The sequence below is a fragment of the Harpia harpyja genome, chromosome 6 (assembly GCF_026419915.1).
Source record: "Harpia harpyja isolate bHarHar1 chromosome 6, bHarHar1 primary haplotype, whole genome shotgun sequence".
Lineage (NCBI taxonomy): Eukaryota > Metazoa > Chordata > Aves > Accipitriformes > Accipitridae > Harpia > Harpia harpyja.
In genome coordinates, this window is record NC_068945.1 from 37648056 (window position 1) to 37667009 (window position 18954).

The window sequence follows — 18954 nt, forward strand, 5'->3', positions numbered from 1 at the left end:
TGTGCAGAACATGGTGCCCTAAGCTTTAGCACATCCTTGGCATGGTCTTTGGATAAGCAGAAAAGCAGGAACTGCTTCACTTGGCTTCCCTAATGCCTTCTTCCTGAGATATTACACCTCCACCCTACTCCTAACACACACACACGCGTGTTCACACACAGACACACTCTCTCACTCTGCCCTTCAGGAGAGGAAACCCAGCGCTTTTGCAACTTTCCAGTTCCTTAAAATTTTCTGAAATGCTTCAAGAGGAGAAAACAGGCTCCTACCAGATGATTTGGTAATGAGAACTGCAGGTCACTTGCGGCTTATTACTTAGAGCACTTAGATCTCAGTGGAGGAACATTTAGTTTCACAACTCATGTGAGCTTTTCTGCTCACCTTTACGCTACTAATCCTTAGAGTTCTTGTGGGGATGTGAAGAAAACAACAGAAAATTCAAATAAGCTGTAAATTCAAGCTAGGTTTTGCAGTTTTTTTTGACAAGTGCAGGAAACTCCTCACATTGAATTCACAGAATGCCCTTAGACAAGATCCCCAGCTCCTCAGGGCATCACAAGCGTTGGTGATTTTTTCTCATAAACCTCCTGCAAGGCAAGCAGCAGCATCCTTTCTTTCTCAAGGAAGCAGAACTGGAATTCATTGAGATTAACCATGATAAATCCACATCCTAAAGTGTATCAAGGCTTCCAGAGGAGCTGGGGAGTGAAATGGCCGTGTGGGCCAAGTGTCTTGCTGAGGCTCCCAGGATGCAGTGAGTCCCCTTTCCTTTGAAACATGCTCATGTAAATGGCAGTATCCTATTTCTGCAAAAGCTGCTTGTAGACCTGTCCCACTGCCTGATGATAGCTGCAGCATTTGCCAGTGCAGACTCAGCCTTTTGGCTGAGCTGTCATTCTCTATCATCCAGCTAACACAGTTATTTCTGTGTTATAGACCCATTATTTGACACTGAAGATACCTGGTTAATATATTAGCTAAAGGGATGCTGAGAATCGTCTGCTGCCTTTAGCAGGGAATAGTGGATGCTTTTGTCTTTGAAAAATCCCACTGGTCTTTCCTTTGTGAATGGCTGTAAATTGCTTACTGGAACGAAAATGCCACTTTTTGTCCAATTCTTTCCTGATTTTACCCAGGAGGTACATAGCAGCGGTTGATTAAATTGCTTGGTGTTGCTCTCTGTCTAGAAAAGACACATGACGCTCTTAGCATATGCATTCAGGAATCTTTAAAAACAGGGGAAGAAAAGAGTTTTTTCATACCCAGTTATCTGTTGTCCATTGCCTTTTTTGAAAGGCATTAACATACTTTAAGACAGACTTTTTTCATTCTGCTAAAGCTGTGTAAAAGTTAGAAGCCCGGTCTGAATTAGCTGGACAAGTGTCCTCCACAGGACACCTTTCCTAAAGAGGGAAATCAGCTGTCTTTTGGAATTGTCTTCTCTCTATTCCTGGAGCCAACTTAAACTCTTAACCTAGATGACTAATTTAACTAGTATCCCAACTTTGAGGTCATTACAGTTAGGTGAGGTGACGTCCACTGAAGCCTGCAAAAGCTTTCAATAATTTTCTCTCTTTAGGCAAAACCTTCTCGTAATTTTGGAGGCCAGGCAAATCCTGAGGAGTGTCTTCTTGGTTTTGGAGAATCCAGAGATGATGATAGTGCCAAAGCAAGACAAAAGAAAAGGAGAATAACTGTGATTTCCTTTAGAAATTGTATCTCTTTCCCAAACATTTCCAAGGCTCCCAGTAAACATCCACTTGTTTGGACTTGGGAGCCAGTTTGGATCCACTTTGATTCCTCAGTTAATGGGAGTGCAAAAAACTAGAGTGGACATTATTCCTTTTCACGCCAGCAAAATGGTGAGGCAGTCAACCTTGCACTGAAAACTGAGATGAGGTAAAATATGAGACATTCTGTAAATATAAATCCTTTAAAATAAAATGATACAGATGACATAAATGTCTAAAAATTGTTACTGACATGAATAATTCACTAACTATTGCATGGTATAAGTCACCAACTAATGTGCATTACGTGCCATTTAATAGTGGATGTATCTGAAGAAATATGGAAATTGGAATACTTTAATAACTTTCTGTATGAAAGATGATGAGACTGCCTAAATGATTAAGAGGAAGATATGTTATAATGAACTAAAGCCACTCGAGTGTAAGGTAATTTTAATTCAAATCTCCATCTGCTTATGTATAATTAAGACTCATTTAACAAGTTAATGCCTAACAGAGAGAACTGATAAGTTTGGTATTAAAGAGCTTAAGAGAAGTAAATTAAACTGTCGAATTTGAGGAGCTTTCATTTGAATTCCCTGTATCTGAACCAAAACACAATCTTCCAGGTGCATTTCTTTACCCCTGACCATGCAGCCAGGTGCTAAAGTTGGGGAGAAAAAGGAGGCGACAAAACAGAATATCGTTTTTATATTTTAATTTTTGATATCACATCAAGTCAGGAGTTTGACAGCATCTTTGCTGACATGAATATTTATACTGTTCAACCTGCTCACTATATAGTGTCTATACACCATTGAGAAGACACTTTGCGTGCCATCAAAAATATTTATGCATTGCAGAGATTGCCAGTGGGGTTAAATAACCTATGAAAATAAGAAGGCTGCCTTTGATGTGCAAAAAAAGTAATATTTTGATCTGTGGTAAATTTTACATGATATTTGCCCGCTTAACTTTCTATTTCATTCTTTCTTCAGATATCTTTCCTGCAAGGTCCAGCAGTCAAAACAGTGACTTCAACCTTTTCATCTTTCATCATGCAATTTTAATTTTCTTCTTTTGGCTTCTTATCCACTGTCAGGATGAGAGTTTCCTATATTCACTTCACACTTAAAATTCTCTGTTCTCTTAATTTTTTGTCACTGGAGCCAGACATCAGCTTTGATTTGCTCCCAGTGCTCAGCAATAAATTAAACTCTATCGGGAATGTATTGGGAGAACAAATACCACAGTATGTCCAATGCTTATTGCAGTGCAGATGTTTCCAAGTGAAGTAAGAGAAGGAATTAAAGCTATGAGGCTTGATGACGAACACCTGATCTCAATAAATGATCGACATAAGACATTGTTGCAATATTTGACGCTTACTGTTTTGTTCCTAGGCCAAAACAGACTTTCCTAATCCCCTTTAGCATTTAACATTAGGAACTGAATTGTTTAAAATATACAAAAGAGTAGAACCAATGTCTTCTCAAATTGAGTTTTGGGCAATGGAGGTCCTTGAAATTCAACAGAAAGTGAAATGTTCCTTTGTGTATACATCTATAGACAATTTACTGTTTGTAGCAAGTCTCTTCATTATAAAAGCATTTGGGTTACTATGCATTTTGTATGTTACTGTGTGTCTCACAAACAAGGGACCATATGTTTTAAAAGGTCTTCCTTTCCTCCAAGGCTTAAAAATGCACTTTGTACAGAGACGTCACCAAAGACATTTGCGGCACTTCAGCAGAATGAGCTTCAAGCGGCATAAGAAACGTACCAAAAGAACCAAATCACCTAAAATTGACCAGAGATGGAAACCTACAGCTACAATGACAAGAGTTTGCATTTGTGTTGATATCTGTGAGAAAAAAATGGCTTCTTTTAGTGAAATCCCCCCTCCAGTATTTATTACCTTTCAAGTTCAGAAAAGTCTTGCTTCTAAAAGAAAGAGGAAAAGAGAGAGAAAGAAAGAGAGAAAGAAAAACAGAAAAAGAAGGAAAGAAAGAAAAAGAAAGAAAGAAAGAAAAGAAAGAAAGAAAAAGAAAAAAGAAAAGAAAGGAACAAAGAAAGAAAGAAAGAAGGCAGGAAGGAAGGAAACTTAAAAGTCCAACATGAGCTTACAGATCCAGGAAATCAGAATTTTAAACTAAATTTAAAATCCAAATGCAAAAAAGAAAAGTTAGAAGCTCATACCTACACCATGAACTAGTCTGGAGTGGGAGAAGGCCTGTGTGAAACATTGCTGATGGCCCTTCCCTGGTCCCTGAGTATATCCCAGAACACGTCGTGCTGGGACACCCCGATCTCCTGGATGACACTGTCACTTCTGGATTTTGGGGTGCCAGAGGATACTGTTTTGGTACATCTTTGTACTTTTACTCAAGAAAGCAGCTTTCAGCAGGGAATATTGACATGAGTGAGGACTTGATCCTGTGCTCTCCCCCTCCCCATGGTCTAGTGAGTGTGAAAAGCAGCACATACATCTGGATGTAACTCAACTGTCAGTTTTACTTTACAGTTCATATCAGTAGTCAACATCATGCCTGTAGCTCAGCCCCACTACCCACAGCTGTAACACTGACAATGGTATACGAGACAATCCCTTCCTTTGAGCTACTTCTTCTTCTTTGTAAAAAACCCCACAAGCCCAAAAGGTGTATGTGTCTAACGTGGCTCACTGCCCAAACAGTTTCTGTTTGTCAAGTAGTCTTCACCATCTAAGCAATCTTTACAACAAAATAATTTCACTTCTTAACCTCACTGGTATCAATGTTTTGAACCACTACACAAATGCCATTTTTCCTGGCTCAGAACCAGATGAGTTGGTTCAGAGAAGTCAAGATCCTTAACTGCCAGGAGCAGGAGAAGGTGCACATAGCTGAAGGCTCTTGCAACAAGAGCTGGACCCTTTGCCCAGGAGGACAGGAACCCGCTTGCTCTCGAGAAGGGCCCAAGCACTATGCTGGGGCTGGCTGCCTTGCCACATGCATCCCAAAACCCCAGGTTGTGCCTCATCTCAGAGGCACCATCCAAAACCAGTCAGCTGTCCGTGTAGGAGTTGACATTAAGGCAAGATTAATGACATCTGAAAACCTGGGCAAAATCTATACATGATGCAGTTACCTGTAACTAAAAAGTGGAGCAAAGTGCTTAGCCTCACAAATGCAGCATATAGCCATCCAAGGGGAATGCTCTTCTTTAAACAAAGAAACGTGCTTCAGAGCAAAGGCATTTAAAGAAAAAAAAACAAACTTGCTCACGATCCCTCTGCAATATCCTTTCTCTTCCAGCAGGCATTAGCCAAACGGCCTCTCTCATAGAGTAACACCACCAAGTTTATGACAGCTGCTCTGTTTTGCTTTAGCCAAATGCCCGCCCCCATCACATTCATTTCATCCTGGTTCCTCAAGAGCATTTAATGCTCTGAAAAAACAGTAGGTCCATAAGATGGATATTAATAGAACACTTAGCACATACATGTTTGTGATTAGCAGCTTAAAGGTTAAGAACCCAAGTAAAACAAAACCTGGAGTAATTCCAGGCTTGAGTCAGGAAATATTTTAGCACCGAAGCCATGTCATGCACCAAGGGTGCTGTTCTATAATTTGTACCAAGAAATGGGGGTTGGAAATGAACATTAGTTAAATAAAAAGTCAGGCGTCATGATATTAATGAATAATTCAATCCCCACAAGTTCAGAAAGCATAATGTTAAAGTTGCTGTATCATCTCTTCTGAGATCCTCGTAGCCCTCTTACAGGGCAATGCATCGAGCACAGACTAGATTTCATCTCTGATTGCTCTTGTTCAATTCAGATAGTGTCATCAGTTTCCTTCTTTTGAAAAACATAATAATCTGATGCAGTAGGTTTAGTTTATTGTCAAGATCATACCAAAAATACCATTTTCCCTTTAAGAATACTTACATCGGAGAGGAAGATCCAGGGATCCCACAGATTTTAACCTTATTTATGGTGAGCAATGCTCCTAAATCAGCTGGCAATACAGTTGTCAAGTGATACAAGATAACTCTTTTTACAAGGCAATCTTGCCGGCTTCATAGGAAAAATTACCTCCCACTGGTCTCAGCTGGGTACCAGGGTTGGGGGAAGGACAAGTGGGACATTAACTCCTTCCCCAGCAGTGACATGGCCATAACACACCTATGCAGCTCCTCTTCCCTGCCTTTTGCTCTTTATCCCAGAACTGCAAGCAATCCTCTTAAGCAAGATCTGGTCTTGTTCCAGTTGGAAAGCATTTTTATTTTTATGTTCCTTCATATGAAAAAAAAAATAGTTCTCACAACAAACAAGTCTTTTATCTTTAAGGATTTATGACAACATGAAATGTATTTTGTTTCTCCTCTTTTAATTTGCCTTGGTGCTAAAATGTTATTTTCCTCATTAAAAATTATGACATTTGGAAAAAAGTATATGCAGGAATAAACGGCATGTGGGATTTCAGCCTTGGATTTTGCTGATAAAGAGCTGCTGGGATGAAGGAGCGCAATGCCGGGTCCTGCCCTGCAGAGAAACCAGCTGAGAGCAGTGAGCAGTAAAACACTCGCCTGCCCTTCAGCCCCTCCGCATCACCACCCGGGTGGCCTCGCAGCCCTGCTCTGGGGTCGCGTCTTTGTTTTCCACACTCGAGGCATTTCATCAGGGCAAAACACAACACTGCTTCTCCCAAAGACTGCTTAGGGAAGAAAGGAAATGTCCCTTAATAACTGTAGTTAAGAAAACCATGGGCTGGTGGAAATCCCCCGGATGAAGGATTGGGCAGGGATGTGCCGATTCCAGCAGGTGAAGAAGGAGGGAGAAGGTGGCTAGGCTCTGGCAGGTGTGTGCCGAGCTAGAAACCACGTCACGGTGTGCCACCAGCAGTATTACTGTATCACCTCTCAGTCTTCTCTTCGTCTCTCACTAGATTTTGACAGATCTCAGATTTGGATGCATTTCCATTTACAGCCTATTAATATATTGTCACTACAAATATTGTTTATTTGTTTCTCTAATTATTCTTTATTACTTAATTCCCCCACCCCATCCAGTTAGGTCTTTTCTCTAATTAGACATGGATTGTCCTGCTTTTATTTCTCAGTGATGAAATAATGATACTACATTTTCTGAAGATTCATGTTGTCCTCTGAATTTGGGTGTCGTAATAGTTTGAGAGGAGCTCTGAGTCATGATTTAATAATGGGAAGAAAATAGTAAGCACTGTGTCTAAGGGAAAGGCACAACAGTAGCTGTTATCTGGAGCTGATGGCAGCTGAAGTCTGATTAGGAATGAGACCTGTTTTTACAAGTGTGATCACTGGAATGCAACGAGGGAAACAGCCAAATCGCTGTGCTTTGATGTCTCCAGAAGAAGAATGTGTACCTTTCTAGATGACTTAGGTTGGTCAAAGACAATTCCCTGGCTCAGCTGGAGGGACAATCTGGTAGTAGCCCCTTGAAGCAATACTGTATCACCCTGTGATCCTTTCTGGCCTTGGATGCCAGACTTTTTCTAATTTAATGGGAAACAGTGGAAGTATTTTTCATTGCACATGAACAGCTGTATGTTTAGCGAGGATTTAACATGATGTTTCCCTGAGTCTGGTGGGGAGAATTTTCTGATTATCAAACTGTGAACTGTAGTGGCATAATTTTCTTAAGCACTTGGGGAGCAGTGTTCTTACGGTATTTACATGCCTGGATATGCAGAGAGCACTGCCAATGCCTACTGGTGCCAAAAGTGGTTAGAAAACAAATGACTGATTTCCAGAATTAGATAATTTGGAAATACCGTAATGTGCCTTTCTGCATCTTTAAGCATATCTTTTAAAGCCTGATGCCAAGTGACTTCAGCACCTAATCCTGCTATCAAAAGCACTCCCATCAGTTAGGAACTGCTGGGAGTCATGCGCAGGGACAACAAAAATGGGCAAAGTCTAGGCAAAGTCTTCAACCCCGCTGACTGCCCAAGAGCAGTCATTTCAGCTTGCCGTAACTCATCACTGCACTGCCAGCAGCAGCAGCAGCTCAGAAGATGCCCCAGTGGCAGCTGAGGTGCCTCTGCTGCGTGGAGAGACAAGGACTCCATCAGGCACCCAGACAGCAAGTTGCCCTCGCTCCTGAACCCCAGCCAGCTCCCACTGGGGCTCTTCTAAAAGACTTGGATGGTCCTCAACAATAAAGTTAAACCCTTACGTCATTTAGTTGCTTTTCATTCTCTATTTTTCCTTAACTCACCTTCTATGAAAATGTCAGCGACAGCCACTGCTAGTTTTTCTTGCACGAGATTTGGCTCAAGTTAGGTAGATGCTTTGTTTATGGTTTCTGTGTGTAGAACAAATATCAAGCTCAACCAGGGAAAGGACACACAGTGGTTACCTGACAGCATACAACACAGTAATGTATCAATGAATCAAGCAACCAAATAGTAATAGCAGGTAAGAAAAAGCCAGAGAGACCCACTCACTGCTATACATTCTGCAAAATGAAATGCTAATTCATAAGAACTAGTTTATGGAATTGTCCCCCATGTTTTTGAAATCTTTATATGCTGTAAATATCATGCATAGTGAAATGACTCATACTTTAAAGGCAAATGCTCAATTTAAATCAAAGAACTCTTGACTTTTTTTTTCTTAAAGATAAGCAATAATTTATTTCTCTTTCATCTTCACAATTATCACATACTGCCCAGCTACATGACCAATGCCACTACATAACACAGGAGAATTGCCCACCTACACTTTACTTGGACAAATACAGTTGCAATTTACAGATTAAATGTACTGTACAATGTGTAGTTGGAAAAATGTCATTCTTATCTATACGATGGGATGTGGCATATGATTTATAAACAGATGCAATCTAAGATGTAAAATGTTAAAACTTGTTAAGCCAAGGATACAGTATAAAGCGTTTTGGTTTGGTATTGTATTGTTACTAAAGTAGAAAAAATGAAAACTAGAGAAATAAATCCAGATCTTAACTTACAGGCTATGTATTAGGTTAAGAAATTAATTGGCTTCTCCACTTTTTTTGTTTTGCTTTTCTTTTTCTTTTTTTTTTTTTTCTACAAATGAATAATATGAATATATTGCAGGATAAAGAAAGACTGCCAGATAAAGAAGGTACCGTTATATGAAAAACAAATGAAAAATTACCAGGTAATTTTGCTTACAAAAAAGGTCAAACTATGAACAGTCACGAAATATATAAAAATGCCACATTGAACGAGGCAATCGTACTCTACCTAAACTGGTAGTATACTCTCTGAAAGAAGTTGCGTTCATACGGTAGTAACTGACAAAAAGGCATTGTGCACTCTTGTGCCATCTGGAGATTTAGCACCGTGTGTCATCAGTTCTTGGATTGTCATCCAGTTGTCCAAGATTTTCTTGTTTCTCTTTTTCATCATCTTTTTGTGACTCAGTTCAATAATGTTAATTTCCTTTTTGCCCTCGCTGCCACTCTGTGGACTTTCCTTAAGACACTCCAGCCTGCTCCTCATCATGAACTCCCGCCGCCTCCTCTGCTCCTTAGCTCGCACCAAATGCTGCTTCCGCTCTTCTTTGCTCCAGTAGCGACCCATCTTCATCTCGCTCATCGTATCATCATCTGTCGTCATCCCACTGCGCTCCTCTTTAATTTTTAAGGCACGTTCCTTCAGGATTCTGTCTCGAACTGGTCTCTTTGTGATGTACCTTGTCCCATCACTCCTTATTTTCACTTTCCATTCCATCTTGGGCTCCGCACACTTCTGCGAGTCTTTGCACATGCTCACCAGGCTGAGCTGGCTCTGGGCGTACTCCACAGCAGACTTCTGCTGGATCAGTTGCATATAGCTTTGATAATGCTTTGCATGAGCAGGTATATTCCCGTACCTGTACGAAGAGCTGTGATATGGAGACAGGTAGGGAATGTGCTCGCTGCTCTGCTTTTCCTGGTCTGTGAATTTGCTGCTTTCTGATGCCAGCACCGCATTCTCAGCAGCACCGTTTTGCTCAGTGGGTTTGGTTTTGGCTGAGGTTGTCTCCCTGTTGCTTTGTCCTGAGGATGACTGATTAGCCACAACTGTGCTCCTCAGGTTTTTCCTGTTGGTTATGCTGATCATCCTCTGGAGAGAGTTATCGGGGGATCGCTCCACTGTCAGCGGAGTGCTCCTGCAACTTTCAGCCGTGTTGTAGGCGCTGGAGCTGTCCTTGTCAGACTTCTCTGGGTGCTCCATGATGTCATCCAGTTTGCCTCTTTGTACATCTATGCTGGTGTTGTAATTCCTGAACCCTTCGTCATGCAAAGCCCAAATGTCTCCATACTGATCCCTCACCTTTTGGAGCCGATGAGCTTGCATAATATTCTGACATTCAAGTTCAATGTTCCTCAGTTCCTCATTGAGTAGCTGCAGCTCATGCTCCACTCCATCTTGCTCTCTCCTGTTGCACTCTATCATGCTGCTCGAGTAATACAGGTCATACTCCCCGTGGTTTCGAATCTTGCACTTCAGTTCCAACAGCTGCCGAAACCTCTCACATTCCTCCTCTGGGTTTCCTATGAAATCCGATTCAATGTATTCCCCAGACACAAAGCTTTCATTGCACTGGAGCTCTACACTTCCCAACGTATCTTGGCTGTGGCCCAGCTCCCGTTTGCTCTGCAGGGTAGTGCTGTTCTGCTCCTCAGGTGCGTTTTCTTGCTCCGAGCTCTCGTCATTACGCAGACTTTCATCTGTAGGTCCCACCCCACTGTCCTTCTCATGATTGTTGGATGATGAGGTTGCAGTGTCTGTAGTGCCATCCTCCTCTTCATGTTTCTTTGGCTAAAAAAAGTGAGCAAACCAAAATGATTATCAAATGCAGACCGTATTACATGAGAATATTTTCCAGCTCTGTTTTGCTTAAACAGCTGGGATCTGATTTAAGCTGAATTAAAACAGATCACCAAACAGCACTCCTACTGCTCATAGCTTTTAAACATTTCTGAGAGTCATGCTGCAGTGGCCATACCGAGTGGAATAGATGAATTACAGCACTAGTGACATATCTTCTAAAGTCCGGAAAGAAATATTTCCCTCTCTAGCTAAGCCATCTCTTTGCAGCGCTTAAAGATAATGATCACCAGATGGTGCACTGTTTTTGATTCTGGATTATGGCCAGAGACTGACGGAGCTGAAATCTTCTCAAACTTGGGAAAAAGCTTCAGTACTGGTATCACTTCAAAAAAATAGAGCAAGCAGCCAATCAAACAATGACTAGTACCATCTAAGAGGGTGCAAAAAGATACTGCTTTTTTTTAACAAGTGAACTCCTTGTTTGCTCCATGGAGGCGGGCAGGGTTGAAGCCTACGGAGGACTAGCCTGCTCCACTAGACCCTCCACGGCCCCCTCTCACACTTCTTGTTTTCAGTCGTCTTTTTCTGAAAGACTCTTCATTTTGAATTCTAGGATTTTGCTCAAGTAGACCTCTCTCCATTGCATCCCTGGAGACCATTTTTGTTCCCTACTTAGAGTTTATGTTCCTTAGAAATAAAACCACCCTTTTACCATTAAGTGTAGAACAACACTGAGTGCTCGCCATGGACATAATGTCAAGCTTTTAGGCTCTTGTTTTTTAATTCACACTCCACTCACTGTACCTAACCTATTTATATTCCCAACTTATTTATATTCCCAACCTATTTATATTCTCAAAGAATGCGAGATAATACCTCTCTGAAGAGACAGGCACTTTTTATTTTTCAAACTGGATAAGCAAAGAATGAGGCAGTGTGCAATTTGTATGGCCTGTTAGCCAAATATCTAAGTGTACCTAGTACCAACCAAACACCATTTCTCTTTTAGGAGGTATAATTGCATAATTATGTATAACGGGAGTAATAATCAAGGGAGAAAAAAGGTACAGTGCACCCAGTGAAAGGAAACAAACTCAAAGAAAGAGGCCACTGTCATAATTCCCTTGTTCTCTGCTTTGACAGACAGTAAAACAGGATGAAAATGTGTCTCCTATCTCATCCTTTCTCCTCTCTTCATGCGCACCTCATGATCATACCCCCTTCATCTGGTTTCCTCTCGTCAATTGTTAGGAAAAAAATAATGGCCTAGTCTCAGAAAACCAAAAATAACCTCCACCCCCCAAATGCAATATAATAGTGGAATAAAATAAATATTGAAAGAAACACACCAGGAGAATTCAGTGTCTGTGACAAGACCAGTTAAACAATTCTGAAAAGATGTTTTAGCAATTTGTTGTCAGACAAGACCTGCAAAGAAAATCTTCTCTTTAAAATTGTAGCATACATTTTACGCTCATCCTTTTGCACATACAAAGTGCAGCTGATAACAAAATGCACAATAAATGCATAATTCTCAGATAGCTTTGGCAGCCACAATGGCAATGTGCCAATTACTATCTCTCACTCTCCCCAAATGGGGAGAAACTCACCCCTTGAATTTAAATGCCATAGGACAGAATGTATTCAGTGTTATCCAAGGTATCATGCAAAGGTTCAATGTTTCTTGATGTTGTTGGGTCAGAATTTTCTACAAACTAGATTTTGAAACTGCAAGGGACAAAGGCAGACTTTCATGAAAATTCTGGAAGTTTTAAAAATTCAGTGGTATGTATTTTCCCCATGTAAGATCCTCTCAGATCTTTCTACTTATCCACCTAAAAACCAATGGTATCTTGTTGTCACAGGAAAAAGCAATATGAAGGGTAGTACCAATTACACTCTAAATAACTAACTATTGTAGAATTGTTCTATAATTATCATTCATCTATTCTTTCTTTCCTCGGCTTATGCATTGCTGTGAAGGTGTATACAGTATATTGGAAAATTTTTTATTAAGGCTCTTGTTACATTTTTCCAAAGTGGCTGCAACACTTTAGTTCTGTTTTCAGGAGTAGCTGGAGAAGCAGTGGGAATGCAATGTTTTCCCACATCACCTGTTTTTTAAGAGTTCCAAAATGTCATATTTTACACTGAGGAAAACCCCCAATGTCTAGAGAATTCTTTATGAAAACCAAGAGTAACCAGAAAGAAGAGCACCCCAACCAGCCAAGCAGCCAGGGTATTCACAGGAATGCTGGAGATTTAGGTGTAATTTCATATTTTTCTAGTTTACCTCCTCCAGGTGAGTGCCACTACGTAAGCTATCCTGGTCCCTTCTCTCACCTGCTTTGGAGCTCCTCCAGCTTGTATCGACCTCCTCTGCCCCAAAACCTTTCAGCAGAGAAGTGACTCCAGTCTGGGTCACCTACACTGCACCCCAGCGACTGAACTGTGCACCCCATGTTTCTTACTGCTCTGGGAAATATTTACTACTGACACAAGGGAGAACATCTCCACCAGACACTGGGAGGGCCGTGCTGCAGAACAGCCACGAATTTGGGTGCCTGTCCCAAATGTAGGGCTCCATTCACACTAGCAAATGAGGAGGGCCGGGATCTGCTCTCTGACCCTGAGGGTGATGACATAGCACAACTTCTGTCCATCTTAACCCCCTAAAGAGGGTGGCTTATCCATGATGTGTTAGCACAGTTATACAGCTTACAGGAGCTTCCTCTGATGTCTCCAGCATTGTGCCACACCACCAAGGCATATATTTGAGCACTTGTGGAAAAATCCCTTAACGTATCTATTTGTATAGGTGTTGGAAACAGACTTTACGGTTCAGGCCCATGCAATCAACACTTTCAGAATTAGTGGCTCTTGTTTTCCACACTGCTTTTATCAACAATTTAAACTTTGCTCCTTCAACTTCCACTTGATTTAGACTGAGTGAAAATAATACGCTGCCATCTACTCAAGTTACACTATCCATAATTAATACACACACACAAAAGATGTAAACAAAGCAAAATCCATCTTTCCAGCCTAGCAGAAATCAGATGAGTGGGATTGATTTGACCAAATATAAGTGTCTATAGTACAGGCACTTGAATGTCAGGTAGTCACTTTGGGTTCCCCTCCCTGTCAGGAAGAAACAAGTCCCTGTACAATCAGATTCTTCTCAACCTAAAGCAGACATCCATATCACATTAAATCTTTCCTCAGTATGTGGATATTTGCAGCTAAGTCAATTAAGAAAATGAAAAGTAATACAGATATTTATTGTACTGCATGTTTTTGAGATACATTTTTTAAAAAATCGACTGCGATTCAAGTAAGGTAGCCCGTGGCATTTCTGTCCTGGACTTGTCATGCTTGCCAGAGCTCCTAAACATGTGCAGACCGAGCAGTCTTTTACAGCATGAGATTGTTTTAATTTTATTTTGAAAGGTAGCAAGCCTAATTCCAGGTTAAGTCCCTTCTGAAAAACAAGAGAGAGTCTCCATTGTCAGTGCGTTGCTTTTGTCAGTGTTATCTATTATCTATTCCAAACAAAGTGTTTGTTTTCAAACGTATGTTGTCAATCTCTTCTACAATTACTTCTGTTTCAAATACCAAAGGGCTCCTTAGGCCTCATCTTTGCAGTGAGAACTCAGATAATGAGAAGGCAAACCTGGCGGTGCGTACAATCAAGCAATAAATGAACCTCAAAAGATTTTGCATTTCAGCTCCAGCAAGCATTGATGCCTATAAAGTGGCTAATCTTGGAGGAATTCAGGCACTGTTCTATTCTCATTTTACAATTTACAATGTATATTGGGATGCAAAACCCAGACTGCTACTAAAGTCTGAAGGCAGTGAGATTCAGTCAAAGGGTTTAATAAACAGAGCCGCTGGGCTCTCCGGTCAGTCTCTGACAGCGAGAGGATGACTGACCACAGCGAGAGGAATCTCCAGTGGCAGGCTAACCATGAGGTATTCCAGCCACGAGGGAAGATTGGGATTGATTTCACTGGTGCACTAAAAGGGAACATGCTCTTCTGCAAACAATGCTGTTCTTTTAAAACAGGCCTCTCTCAAAAAAGAATTTCCCCCAGGTATTTTCACTGTACTTCAGCTTTGAATGAACTAGAATGAAATTTTTTTATCTGATTCTTTCTCTTCTTAATAGGTTTTGATATATTCCATGATACCAAAAAGAATTTCTGCATGGCAAATGTATGGTATTTGTCTGAAAGTTATCTCTGCTGCACAATGAACCACAAAGTTGTAAAGGGGAAGGAATACAATGAGTTCTAAAAAATGGAGAATTACATCTTTCCTTGAGGTTTATTGGACTATTCTATACAGAGAAGATACAATTCTTGATTGAATTCTATAGAGTGGCTCAAAAACATACAGAAAAGACATGACTATCTACTTGATTCTTCTATTACAAACTGTACCATTTTTTTCTGTGACAGGTCACACTAAATGTTAAAATGGCATTCTGTAAAACAGACTCATATTTGGAAGGATGTTCTGCTATAGTGTGCATTCAATCCTGCAGCTCACAAGATTCATGATGACAGATGATTATGAAGCCAAAGGACCGTGTTTTGGTTCACAAAAATCAAGGCTGGCATTGGAGCGAAATCTCCACGGCCAGCTGGGGAGCTTGAAGATACTCAGCTTGGCCACTGGCAGCTGCAATGAAAGCGGTTTCATTGCTGCAAAGGATTATGTGATTCACCTCAGGAAACTGCTAGGTTTCCCAGCCTAACAAGGAGTAAAGAACCAGTTTTCCGACTTGCTGAGTCACTACATAGAGCCTAGAGAGACAGCAGCTGTCACAAATTACTGACGCCCCATTACACACCAAGCTGCATTTGGTTGATTCGATTACTCTTCAGAAGGGCAAAGAAATGTCTGGCTGTCCTAGAATTACTTCATGCAACCCAACGTCAGACACCGACAGAGCACAAGTGACCATAATTTTTTCAAGTGTAGCTCTCTTCTACAGTAATATAAAATTTCAGTAGGGGAAAAAAAATTATCCATAGTATAAAATCCCAGTGGGGAATAAACAATCTCAATGGGTTCTGTGAAATCACTTCACAGAACATCACTGTTCAATAATTAACATTCTCCGCAACCCAAATTCAGTGAAAAAGCCAAAGTTTGACAAGAACTCGGGAGTGGAAGGTCACAACTGTGAAGTAATTTCAGAGGTCCCAACACGTCGTGAGAGGGGCTAGGAGGGGTTTGTAGATAGACCTGATCAAGAATTTCTACCAGAAGTGGGTGTTTGTGTGAAAATGTCACTGTGCAAAGGGAATTGCTTTGCAAAGAACAAGTGTTCTTTCTGACAGGAAATCTTTTGCTATCCAAGATAAAATTTGTGGTCAAAAAAATAGACAAGATGCCAAATATCAGTTCAAAGTAGCTAGCAGTGCAGCAGTTAGCACATTTAACCTGGGAAACTGAGGCTTGGCTCACTGCCTGCAAAAGAGGGTCGTAACTAAAAGGCTACTATAAATCCTGTTACAAGGCCTCCTTCACCTCTGACCCTGCAGTTATTTCACATTGTGTAAATAACTAAATGCTTATAAGATCAAGGATTTGTAATCTGATCTATCATATTCCAGATAATTGACTTAATTATTCTGTCAGTGTCTCTGTCCCAATGAATACTTAATTTATGTACAGTGAAGAGCTTTAATAGGAGCTATCACCTAGTCGACAGCCCAGCCTCGAGGCTGGAAGGGAGGTGGGGAGGAAAGAGGCTAGATGCACGTTCAGGCCCCCAATGTGGACCAAGCGGTGAGGTACTTGAAGCCAGGTCTCCTGTTAGCCAAATAAGCTCCCGGGTTTCCAGAAGAAGGAAGGCTCGCATAGTCTTTCTCCCCCTCTTTGCTTCAAAGAAAAATGCCTCAGGCTCTGCTTTCGAGCAATTCAGAATGGGGAAAATATTGTAAATCACAGATTTCTGTGGGTGGAAAAACAGTTTCTCCCCAGCTGCATATATGCAGAAGCCAGGAGATGGAGCTGGATTTTATTTCTTTGGCTGTGCACAGGTGTGCATGCTGACAGATCATCTGATCCAGGAGTGGATAAGGTCACTTATGCCTTCCACAATGAAGTACAACTGAGAAGACCCGTCCCTTGACAAAACTGTATGGCTGGGGGTGCACATGCCTCTTTGCCACAGTCACACAGCTTACAGCACATATGGGCAGGTAAAAGTCGGGATAGCAGCAAGCTGAGACTATGCTAACAATATGCTTATTTGTCTCCATTAACAAAACAAATGCCGAGCTGTGTGCTGTCGGTATAAGAAAAATACACTTGTATTACCAAAACACCTGTTGTTTATTTTAAACATCTCTTCCATCTTGTTTTGCAAGCTCTCTGCTGCAAGGGCTGGTTCATACCTTGCATGCACACAACAAGAGGGGCACCTATCCCAGCTTGGAGCTCTAGGTGCTACACTGATGCAATTCATTAAGAAAACCTCCTTGAAATAAAATATAACAACATAAACGCCAAACACTTCAGAATTAAAAAAGGAAAGCAATATTATTCTGAGAGTTCAGAGAAAATGAGAAATCTGCACTTATCATAGCCTCCTAAATTGTCTGCTGTCTTGTCATACTGGGCCTAAGCACCTATTGTTCTCCTTTTCCTTACCTACAGTGTGCCAGAGTTCACAGCATTTTAAAGAATTCTACCGAAGCCTTTGACTCCATTTTACAGTGTACTGTTTTATTCTCTCTTAATAAAAAAGTATACCTAGCAAAATTTCAAATGATGCGTTTAGTAGCAGTCCTACCTGCTCCACCTCGTTCGCTGTGTACTGCATCGCTTCATTATGCTGCTCTTCCAACATTTCCAAGTTTAACTCCTCTAAGAATTCATTCCTTTCATCATCCAGCCACCCTTCCTCCAGCTGCAAAGAATACATTAGTACATTATATTATCTTAGCAAGGACACATGCTAAAACAGGGTAAACCCAAATGGCAATGCTTGACTAGTCCTTTTTATCCTAATGATTCTCTTCAGAAAGCCAGGCAGTAGGAGTTCGTGTCTCAAAAGCAGAAGAAGAAAAAGAAGGATAAAAAAAATGGGACTCTTATGCCTTTTATCCTTTCTTGAAACAGTATGACTGATTTTCTCTCGTAATGAAGGAGACTGCACAGCACAGACATTATTTCCTTTCAAAAGGTATGAAAGGCGCAGCACATAATCCTGAAGCTGTCATGTTCATTACCGCCGAGAGCCCCCGCACTGAAAGAGCCGCAACGTTACTAATAGGGCCAGGAGGCAACTGGGCTCTTTCCTCTAACAACCTCTGTCCCAGCGCTGTGCCCTGCTGCTGCCACCTCAATAGAAACCTTATGTTGTGTTTCTGTCACCGTTTTCCCATTGATCTTCCAGGTAAACAAACAAACAGAGTAGGGTGACAGAAAGATGCGGTGACTTGAAGGGAGGTTATTTTTGTTCTCGCTGTGTGCCTGGAAGCAAGGCTTATCTGTTTGGTTTTTTTTTCCCCCAAGTGTAAAACAATACTTTGACATTTGGTGAAGACAGTGTTGAAAAAAGGACAGGAGGGGATGCTACGTTTTCTGTCAAGTGAGTATATCCTCTTCCCGCACCCACTTTGCACCCTTCACATCTTTCTAAACTGATAAAACAGGCACCCCGGCCTAAAAAGCTATTCTTCCCATTTTGTTCATTGCGCACATGAGTGCATGTGGCACACACCCATTTGTATCTGTAATCTCTTGCTGGATAGCATGCTGCATCGAAAAGGAAAATATTGGTCAGTGGCAATCCTGGCTATAACGACAAGATCGTGGCAGAAGGAAACACTGATTGTTTTGTTGCTGGTGAAGGAAACAAGAGGAAGAAGCTGACAAAAAGATGCTAAAAGGTAAAAGTCTCGGCATTAGACAATTACAAGAATGCCAACTATTCATGTCCCAAGACAGCAAGAGCAATGTGACACAGGCCAACACCACCAGCAGAAGTACCACTGCCTCAAAGCCAGGAGAGGTCTGGCCACAGATGCCGGTCAGAAATGTTACACCAAACCAGCAGGTAGTAGTTCAAAGCCGCACAAGGAGGGATTGATGCTCTGTGGTACTTCTGACTGAATACTGGCAGGAAACCACTGTTTCCGTCACAAGCTCTGATGTGTTTTTGCCCGTGCCAATGAACTCTTTCCTCTTATAAAGAACATTAAGCCTTTTGCCATTTCCCTTGGCAAAGACAGCCTCTAACAGTTTGGGATTAGAAGGAGGCTTTTTTTCTTGAGGACACGTAATTTTTATGTTTGTCCTTAATGGGACTTTCAAACCATTCTCTGAAACATCTGGTACTGGCCACTAGTTTTGTTTACTTGTCTTGTTTGCTT

General features: G+C 41.2%; 1 protein-coding gene across 2 annotated transcripts in view; it reads right to left on the minus strand.

The window, feature by feature from the left end:
- Positions 1-8385: 8385 nt before the first annotated feature.
- The window catches only part of PDZRN4 (PDZ domain containing ring finger 4), a 254796-nt gene continuing 244227 nt past the window's right edge, over positions 8386-18954 (minus strand). For both annotated transcript variants that reach the window (XM_052790608.1, XM_052790609.1), the window contains 2 exons: positions 17370-17486; positions 8386-10546 (listed from right to left, as the gene is read on the minus strand). In XM_052790608.1, coding sequence (XP_052646568.1) covers positions 9020-10546; positions 17370-17486 — 1644 coding nt within the window. In that variant the 3' untranslated portion in view covers positions 8386-9019. The remainder of the gene's footprint in view (positions 10547-17369; positions 17487-18954) is intronic.